At 34.5% G+C, this 10496-nt stretch overlaps 1 protein-coding gene across 1 annotated transcript in view; it reads left to right on the top strand.

The window, feature by feature from the left end:
- Nucleotides 1-2595: 2595 nt before the first annotated feature.
- LOC116166398 (protein abnormal spindle-like) overlaps nucleotides 2596-10496 on the top strand; it is an 8154-nt gene continuing 253 nt past the window's right edge. Inside the window, exons 1-3 of the mRNA XM_031481354.1 lie at nucleotides 2596-2723; nucleotides 2848-3246; nucleotides 7963-10494. Of these exons, the coding sequence (XP_031337214.1) occupies nucleotides 2712-2723; nucleotides 2848-3246; nucleotides 7963-10494 (2943 nt within the window). The 5' untranslated portion in view covers nucleotides 2596-2711. The remainder of the gene's footprint in view (nucleotides 2724-2847; nucleotides 3247-7962; nucleotides 10495-10496) is intronic.

The raw sequence follows: 10496 nt of genomic DNA, 5'->3' as shown, positions 1-10496 counted from the left end.
GCATGATGAACATGCGATTGTTCCTCAAAAACCATAAGTGCAAGCAAGAAGCATGTGAGTATACTCTCTAACGCATTGGCGACCATTACCACGACAGTATCTAAACACATAAGCATATCAGATAACTCTGCGTTACTGTATTGAAAGGCCATATTACAATTTTAACAATGAAATTTTAAATCTTCAAGCAAAACGTAAATTGTTAAAGTTTAAGAAACAACAAACAAACGTTACGCCACTCTAAGGTTTCACAGCCATCTTCTGATTTTTTGAGGAACAATCGCATGTATGGTGCATGCCATTCATCATGCCTAAATTTTTTTTTTCACTACTAGCGTCTGATGACATGATTATTAACCTTTTTTCCACTTGTAAAGTAGGCTTTCTCGGCATTTGTTCAAAGTGGTTAATAATTTTTTATTATTAACTAGTAGTCAATAATGAGAACTGTCACGCTGTCACTTTTAGAAAACACAACCCGAAATTTCGCTCAATGAACGTTTAGACAAGTTCTCTAAAACGAATAATTGCCACCATTCGCAATTTCCAGAGAAATTACATACCTAAAATTATCACATTTTGAAAAAATTCGAACGAAATTACTCTTTGAAAAATCTCAATGACAGAACAAAATACGGCCTGTTTGACTTGTACTTCCACGTACTTGATTGACATGTTAAATTAAGAAACAAACAATTCTGTCCAACCGTTAACTCTCTTATCAATATAATATGTTAATTTAGAGGATTTCAAGTGCTAGTAGTGAAAAAAATAGTATATATACCACGGTAGAGAAGTCTATTATTGCCTTCGCACCTTACACCCCTCGGCGCAAGCGCCTCGAGATGTAATCTTGGTGCTCAGGCAATAATAGTGGACTTCTCTACCTTGATATATAATGTACTATTTTCGTCGACCTCTCCATAACAATATAAATTACTCCTTAGTGACGAGTACAATGATGAAGCTTATTAATCGTTAGCAACCATTAATGGTTAGCAACCAACCATTATACGTTAGCAACCATTAATCGTTAGCAACCACTTATACATAACAACCATTTTATTAAAGGGAAATGACAATTATATAACAATTCACTTTCAGCAACAGCTGAGAACTTCCATCCACCTAACCAACCATTTTAATCTCGGTTTCAATGTAGTGAGATCAGCAGCCAGTATGGTCGCCAAACGATCTCAGCAAAGCATATCCTGATATATGCATGTGTAGCTCCTCGGATAAGGTATTGTTAAGGTATTCAGTTACTTTACCTTCAACAGTGAGTAGTGAGTACGTCGACCACAGGGATGAACATTTCCATATCTTTCACTGTTAATACACGTACTTTAGTACAGTTGCAAAAGAATTAATTACATTATAATTTCACGTACCTTTTCAAGGTAAAATGTCAACGTGACATTTTCGGAAATATCTCCTTTCAAATTCATTGTATTCCATCAATTGCCGAACTGATCGAAACCGTTCCAATAAGTTTCTTTTGATTTGAGTGGATACCTATAATGTTAAAATCGTCTCCGCAGCAGAGCAAGCAACATAATCTTCCACTGCGATTACGAGGACTGACGGTACAGCATAAAATAACACATTACTATAGCAACGACAATAGCTGTACCTAATTTAGTGAAAAATCGTCGGAGCTCATAATTTCGTTTGTAATTTCTTGTAGTTGAATTTAAAATTACCTACCCCAGTGAAGTCGACGAAAAAACGTTGTATGCAATTCATGTATAAATCGGCGATTATTGGTTCGTTCGAATTTAGTCCACTCGCTGCGCTCGTGGACTAAACATCTCACTCAACAATAAAACGCCCCATTTATACACTCATTGCATAAATAACTATTTTCGTAAACCATCACAGATAGCGATATTCATCAAGAGACAAAAAATGCTTGCAAGTAAACTGTCTCTCAGTGTCCAAAAATTCAGAACTGTCAAAATAGTAGTTCAACAGTTTTAGACCTCTTCAGATGTGGATGGTCAGTATTTTACCACCTACATAGCAACTACAATCAAAACGATGATATCACTAAGACCCTTTTTACATTAGACATTCACATCCCGAATTTCATTTTAATCGGCAAAACCATTTTCCGATAAAATAAAAATAACGATTTTTTTTTTAATCTTTGGCGGTAGATAGCGCCTTACCGAAGCACTTTTGGGTAGAGGTAAGTTGGGATAAATCGTCCTATTTTGATACCAAGAACCTCTGGTAGCGCGTTGTACAGACCTTTTTAGGGACACCCTGTATACTTGATTTTACAACAAAATTTCCGCCTAACCATACGCAACCAACATTACTTACTTAGCATCTTATAGTCTAACTCAAGGTTCAGGTAAAGCCTAGTACTTACGGAATTAAATACTTAAGAATGTGCGTAAAATTTATTTTGTCGAAATAAAGTTAAAATTTTCCGGTTACTAAACGCAATCCATAATTATAAAAGTAACAAAAATGTGAATTACTAAGATAACTTTCTACCAGAAATGTTCATTTTGTGACGTGGAGACTAGGCTTAAGGTGTACATGTGAAATAAAGCTTTCCTATTGGTTGAAAGTGGTAAACACACATGTGGTTGGTAAAGATTAAAATTTTCAAATTCAGCAAAACCGTTATATTTTTATTGGTGTGTTGTATTAGTCGTCCTGTAATTTATTTAAAACTACTCGAAAACTACATTATTAACATGGAATCAAGGGTACGTACAACGGTTTTACTTGTACATTCTACCCCTAAAGTAGAATTAGATGCTGAAATTTACAAAATGTCGACATAGATAACTCTGATCAATTTTAAAATGTTACTAAACATGAACTTTTTAGTTTGACATATCTGCTGGTGAGCTGAAAATGAAACTTGAAGCGAAATGCATCAAAGAGGAGAAAGTCGAAGACATCCCTAAACTCACATTGGCACCGTTTACGAATAACACGAAGTTATTTTTCGAAAATAGTCTCATCGGAACCACATCCATTCAACAGCTAATTATCGAAAACCCCACAACCCAAGATGTGAAGGTTGCTATAAAGAATATGCCACCGAGCGAAAAACGAGTGCAACTGTCGTGGGAAGTACAAAATATACCTGCCTGTGCTGCTGTCTTATGGGAAATTACGTGGATGCCAGACATTGTTGATAGTTGGAGGCACACGTTTAGTTTCCAATTTGGCCGATGTTTAAAAAAAGATCTTCCCGTTACTTTTAAATCTGTTGCAAATAAGGTAAGCCTGATGGTGTGTTTGCTTTTTGATAATAATTATATTGCGATTATGAGTCGCTTATTAAAATGCTGGTTTTATCTCATATTGCTATCCTAAGTATACATTTGTATACTATAAAAGAATATTATTTGTGATATCCATAGATTTAGGTACCTACATTTTATACCCACATAATTTTTTTATATTCTTCGTACACAAATTTAATCATTTTGAGACATGAGTGCACTGATGTATTGTATGGTCTAAGTACGGAAAAGTAAATTAGCCTACTGTAAGCCTTCCCTCAATTTTGATGTTTGCCCACTCTCGGTTTGATGAAGGATGAAGGGTTTATTCGGGTTTATTATACTTAATATAATGTTTGAACTAAACTAGACCTTCAAAAGCTAGTTTTAGAAAATCTATTGTACCTGTATATCATAATTTTATTTTGTTGATAAGCAAATTTGAAATAAATTTTTGAGTAAAAAGGTGCAGTGGCTGACAGTCTTGTTTCTGATGTTGGCTTTGTCTTAATAGCTGACAATGAATATTGTTATACAGTTCATTTCAGACAATTAATAATAATAATATCTATTTACCCAACAGCATAAGACCAATAACAGAGCAAAGCTTCATAAGCTATAACATGCTAACCATAATAGGTACTTAAGAAAAATTCAGTATGTAGTTAATTAAATCTAATTAATTTTAATACAATTGACAAAAACAAAAAATTTGAAAATATCAAAAACAATGTAATGAGGTACAAATACATAATAATAATAATAATAATAATAATAATAATAATTTAAAAAATTACATGTCCTAGCACAGTTAAAAAACACAAAACTCCTTCTTCACAGAAGCACACCACGTTATCACAACCCACTCGTACTCAACCCAAACGCAACAACCTTAACAGCACCACAGGCTCACAAAATACTGTAATGGCTCCACCAATAACCCAAGCAACCACACAAATACAACCTCAAGAACAAAGAAACACAATAAATACAAGTAACGCAACATTCACTACAAAGACAGATCCACCCAATAAAGTTACACGCCCTAGCATAGTTAAAAAACACAATACTCCTTCTTCTCAGAAACAATCCACTCGTATACAACCGAAGCGCAAAAACCTTAACAGCACCACACAAAATACTGCAATATCTCCACCAAAAACCCAAGCAACCACACAAATACAATTTCAAGAACAAAGAAACACCATAAATACAAGTAAGACAACATGCACCACAAAGACAGGTCCACCCAATAAAATTACATGTCCTAGCACAGTTAAAAAACACAAAACTCCTTCTTCACAGAAGCACACCACGTTATCACAACCCACTCGTACTCAACTCAAACGCAACAACCTTAACAGCACTACAGGCTCACAAAATACTGTAATGTCTCCACCAATAACCCAAGCAACCACACAAATACAACCTCAAGAACAAAGAAACACCATAAATACAAGTAAGGCAACATGCACCACAAACACAGGTCCACCCAATAAAATTACACGTCCTACCACAGCTAAAAAACACAAAACTCCTTCACAGAAACACACCACGTTATCACAACCCACTCGTATTCAACCCAAACGCAAAGCCAAAGAAACACTTACACAATAAACTCCATTTAATAAAATTACAGGAATTATTATAATGATTTTGTTTGTTTGTTTTGTTTTCCTCTTTCCTGATAGCGTTGGCTATTGTGCCCATCAATAGCTATGTTGGTAAGTATGAAATACATACTATCTCTAGATTTTCAATGTGAGGGTGTGAATTTTTATTTTATTTATTTATTTCTTTTATTTTTTTTAGGACCCTACATAACTTCACCAGACACAGACACTAATCGTTACTTGATTTTAATCCGTGCGATTAGTTAACCAGGCTAGACCTGAGTTCTCACAAGAAACACCGACCATAATAATAATAATATCCGTTTATTGAAAAAAAAACAGTGAACAAAAAAGCAGGTGCAGTAAAAAAAAAGAAAAAAGACATAGAGGAAATGCTCACCGTTAAGTTCAAAAGGGCGAAGTTCAGATTGGTAGTTAAAAACTCTACCATCTGTTCTTCCACTTAACCCTTGCTTATTTAAACGAAGTTCCTAGTCAGCCAATGATCGATATCACTTATGTGTATGAGATTAAAACTAAAAAAAGAAAAGGGCTTAGAGAGACCTATGTTGTTTTTCTAGCAGTGACATCCGCATATATTTTTTAAAATTTTTCATTGTAGAGGATTTTATATGAGATGAGAGTGAGTTATATATCTTCGGGACGTAATAGCTAAAAGATCTTTTAAATAAAGTTGTTTTATGAATTGGGATTGAGATGAACATTCTACTTCTTGTATTTAAATTATGAATATTAGTTCTAAATTTGATTCTATCGTGCAGATACCTAGGAGTTTTGTTACAAATGATTCTATGGATAAAACAAGCTGTATGATAATTTCTCAAATTAGACATATTTAACCATTTAATGTCATTTAGTTTGTGTGATATTCGGTGAAATTCTTAGCAGATTCTAAGATGTGACTTATCGAGTCATTGTGGATATCAACTAAATCGCAGATAAGGTTGTATCTAGAGCACATTAAATGAACAGGAGCTCTAGGTAGTAGATTTGTACGAGATTGGGAGACATAAAATGCATCAAACTGTTTCGTCAGATAATAGGGCCACCTAATAATACTATTGTTGTTTACTAAATGTATATTGGCTTGGCCGTCAATAACTATTATTATTATTACCTCAATATATATCCCTTTTTATTTGGCGAGATGTGAAAAATTTGTTAAATATATAATTTTATGTGACATTACAATCTATCTGATCGCATATTTGTTTTTCAAATACAATGTCTATGTTTTTTAAGATATTGGAAAAGAGCAATTTTTTGTACAACATGGATTTTTTAACATTTCTATTTAGCGTCGCTTTTTTATGATCGTGATGTTTGAGGGTAAGGTTGTGAAACCCGGTCCGAGAGAATTCCATAAAATCCGAATTAAAGTTTCAGAATCTGCATATCATATGGTTTACCAGATCAAAGAAGATAGCGTCTAGAAATCCCTGGAAAGTTTTTTAGTTTTTGAAATATTTTGAAAAAATGGGATTTCTTCATTTTACAATTTTTTTCTGTCGTTAATAATAATAATAATAATAATAATATTATTTGTTTTGTTTTCCTGTTTCCTGATAGCGTTGGCTATTGTGGCCATCAATAGCTATGTTGGTAAGTATGAATTACATACTATCCCTAGATTTCCAATGTGCGTGTGTGAACTTTTATTTTATTTTTTCTTTTTTTTTAGGACCCTACATAACTTCACCAGACACAGACACTAATCGTTACTTGATTTTAATCCGTGCGATTAGTTAACCAGGCTAGACCTGAGTTCTGACAAGAAACACCGACCATAATAATAATAATCATTTAAAAATAAAATTAGTATTTGACCTAGAGTAAAACCAACGACCACTTTTAAGTTTTAATGCTTTTTAAGGTGGCGTTGTTAATTTTATTACTTCGACGTTTCGTTTTTACAGAATCATCATCAATTTCTGTTACAGACCTGTACAAAGATAATAAATAAATAATAAGTTGGAGAATTAACGGTTTATGTCATGAATGTATTTAGTAGCAATCGAATGTGTGAATTGATACAACAAATTAATAGAAAAAACAAATCAAATTAAATTAACAGAGGATATAAGAATTAAAATACAACAAGAAACGAATTTGAATAACGCAACAAAATGTAGAGCATGCATGTTCTATTGCCCTATTTTAATAAATATATATTCATCCTGTAAGACAAACAAAGTGTATAGGACAAGTCAATTAAACACAAAAGACAAACATTTGACATTTAACATTTAACTGATGAAATCTTCCACAGAATACAATAAATTTGCCAACAGGAAGATTTTGAGTTGCCGTGTCAAGGTATGCAGTTTCTGCGCGTTCTTGATTTTGGACGGAAGTTTATTGAACATTTTTGCCCCTATTATATGTGGGCTGGCTTTGTTAATATTCGTTCTTGCAAACGGTATCCTGAGGTTACTTGTAGCTCTCGTTTCATGTTCGTGTATGTCACAGTTACGTTTAAGGTTGTCTTTACGCAGGAATACAAATTTACACACCTCGAGTATATAGAGGCACGGTAGAGCAGGGTGAAAAGTGGTTTTGGTTTTGATCCGTAACCATCTTCATGGTTGTTGAGGGTGCCAAAAGTTTAAAACAGCCATAACGGCTTGAAACATTTTTTTAAAATTTTTTTCGCATACACTGGCCAAAATGGCTTAAAAAACTCTACAAAAAAGTTCATTACAATTTTTTTGTGAGTTCCTTTGTTTTTGAGATGTTTTGAATTGAAAAGTTCAACTATTTATTTTATTTTTCTAAATTTGCATTTTTCTCTAAAAGTAAGCATCCGATTAAAAAATGTTAATTACAAAAAAAGATGTGTCTTGATGAGATCTACAAAAAGGCTTCTACACTTTTTTGCGTCGGGTTGAAAATAAAGGCGCTAAATGGCATTCTCTAAATGTTATACTTCGTTATACTATGACCAAAGGTAATTGCAATGACTATTAAAAGTAGTCGGAAAGTCAAGTCGGGAGATTACCTGATAACTATTTAAGTTAGCAATTGCTTACTGATCGTACAACGACAGAATTCTCACTGTAATATGCTATTTTTTTCAGAAACAAGTAAATCCAAAAAATCGTTCATCAGTCAAAGTACCGACACGCCATTCGTCAGTGACTGCTCCTCACTGTTCGATTAATAATAAAAAAGTAAATGGATCAAGTTATGTTACAAGTATTTCTAAGAAAAGTACCGTGCGTGCCCAAAAAGAAAATATTCCGAAGGTAGTGTATAGCAATTTGAACGAGGATGATGTGTTTCTACCATCCAAATATACAAGTTTTACATTGGAATCTTTTAATTCTGAAATACGCAGAGAAACCTACACTGTTAAAGAACGACAGTGTAGTAACGATCACAACATTAGTGTTGATAGTATAGATATGTGTTTGGAAAATAATAAATATTATGGAACTGCTTCAGATACGCTCGCTTTGAAAGTGAAGGATCTTGTTTTTAGTCCTCTGGGTGATTCAAAATATTTAGCAAATCTTAGTACAGCTACTTATACTAAAGAAAATCGTTTGAACTCTGCTTCAAGTTTAAGTGAGCTGGGACAACGTATTTATTCAACATCTAGTATAGAAGAAGAATTGCACAACATTAGCACCGCTACATATACTAAAGACTCTTTACATTCAAAATACAATCCCATAGAAGATTTGCACAATATTAGTTCAGGGACATATACAAAGGAAAGGCAACCAGCATTTAGCTTGAACGACAGCAACTTAACAAATATCAGTACTGCTACGTACACCAAAGAAAAATATTTATATTCCATTAGCCCAAATGCTGACAGTTTGAAAGGGATCAGTTCGGAAACGTACACTAAAGAAGCTTTGAGCACTGAGAAGTCAAAGGTAATGAATGGAATCATAAAACAGAGTTCCCCAATTTGCACGAAGAAAAGCGTGTGGTTTTCGGAAAGTTTGCTTGGGTCGCACGAAAATGATAATATTCCTTCTGGATTTAATTTCTCTCCAATATCATTTGATACTCCAAACGTACACCAAAAAAACATGTCTGGGATGGGCGTTCGTACAATTATTGAAGCAAATCTGTGGGGATGTGAAAATGTATCGGGTTATATCACAAACGACGCTCTCATTACTAAACCATTGAAGCGCAAGTCTGAGTTGAATTTTGAGATTTCTCCCGCGAAAAGAGTGCACATTAACGGTCAACTATCCAATGAGCCACATAACTTAAATTGGAATACATCGAAGCCGCCTCGTGTGAAAGTGAAGAGTGATGGTTTCTACTTTGATCCGTATATGGTCCAATCTGTTTATCAAGATGAAGCATGGATGGAACGTCAAGAGGGTATCTTTAAGAATTGGCTAAATGCATTACTGGCGCCTCCTAGCGAATTAGATGTAAATGTAGAGGTAAATGTTGCTAAAATTTGGCAAGAGTCTAAACAAAAAGGGGAATCTGCACCGACACCACTTTCAAAGGAAAGTGTTTCAAGTACATATCACACAAATCATCGCTTAGACGCACTTAGAAAATCTGCTTCTGAGTTATTCCGTAGTCAGGCAGTAGGCAAAGTCATTGCGACCACATATCAAATTATTGAAAATCAAAAGTTGAGCATTAGACAAGATAAGAACATACATTTAAATTTGGGCCTCCAATCCCAAATTACGCTTGTTTTGTTGAACTATAATCCTCTGTGGCTAAGAATTGGATTAGAGACACTATTTAACACAATTATCCCCATATCTTCTAATTCTGACGTAATGGGTTTGCATAATTATATCATGCAAAACCTATTTAAAAGCTCCTTCCTACTACAGAAATTCAAATCTGCTCATTCCCCAAAATATGTTGCGGCTATACAGAAATTTATACTGAAAAAACTTTTCGCGTTAGTTTACTTTCTGGATGTCGCAAAAACCACTACCTTGATTCCCCATGATCCGTGCCTATTTTCCAAAACCTCGCCGATAAAAGAAAGTAGAGAAGTGGTCCTGACATTCTCGCGCGAGTTACTATCGTCAGTAGGCGACATTACTAAAGTGCTTCGATTAAACGGATACATTCTAAATCACAAACAGAAGTACATTCACGAGTTCGATTACTGTGTTAACCATTTGGGAGCGGATTTGCGAGATGGCGTTCGTTTGACGCGCGTCATGGAATTAATACTTTTGAAAACGGGTTTAACGGATTTGCTCAGAGTGCCCGCCGTTTCTCGATTACAAAAAATTCACAATATGAAGGGTGTATTTGATGCGCTAACCGATGCAGGATTTGAAATACTGGGGGACATATCGCCGAAAGATATCGTAGATGGCCATCACGAAAAAACCTTGTCGTTTCTTTGGCAAATCATTTACAAGTTTCAAGCTCCAGTTATGGTTAAAGCGGCGAATACAATTATTAAATGGTGGAGAAGTTTACAGATTGTAGTGAAACGCCGAATAATACAGAAACGAAGACATCGTCTGGACACGGCTGCAATATGCATCCAAACATGGTACAGACGCCTTACACTGGCATGGAAGATAGAGCAGTTGGTCCCCGTAGTGAAACAAATTTTACTGGAAAGGCTTTGTAATAATTCTGCTTTAAAGATACAGGC

This window comes from Photinus pyralis, unplaced genomic scaffold (genome assembly GCF_008802855.1).
Source record: "Photinus pyralis isolate 1611_PpyrPB1 unplaced genomic scaffold, Ppyr1.3 Ppyr1.4_LG3b, whole genome shotgun sequence".
In the NCBI taxonomy this organism is placed as follows: Eukaryota; Metazoa; Arthropoda; class Insecta; order Coleoptera; family Lampyridae; genus Photinus; species Photinus pyralis.
This window is presented reverse-complemented; position numbering and strand designations above follow the sequence as displayed.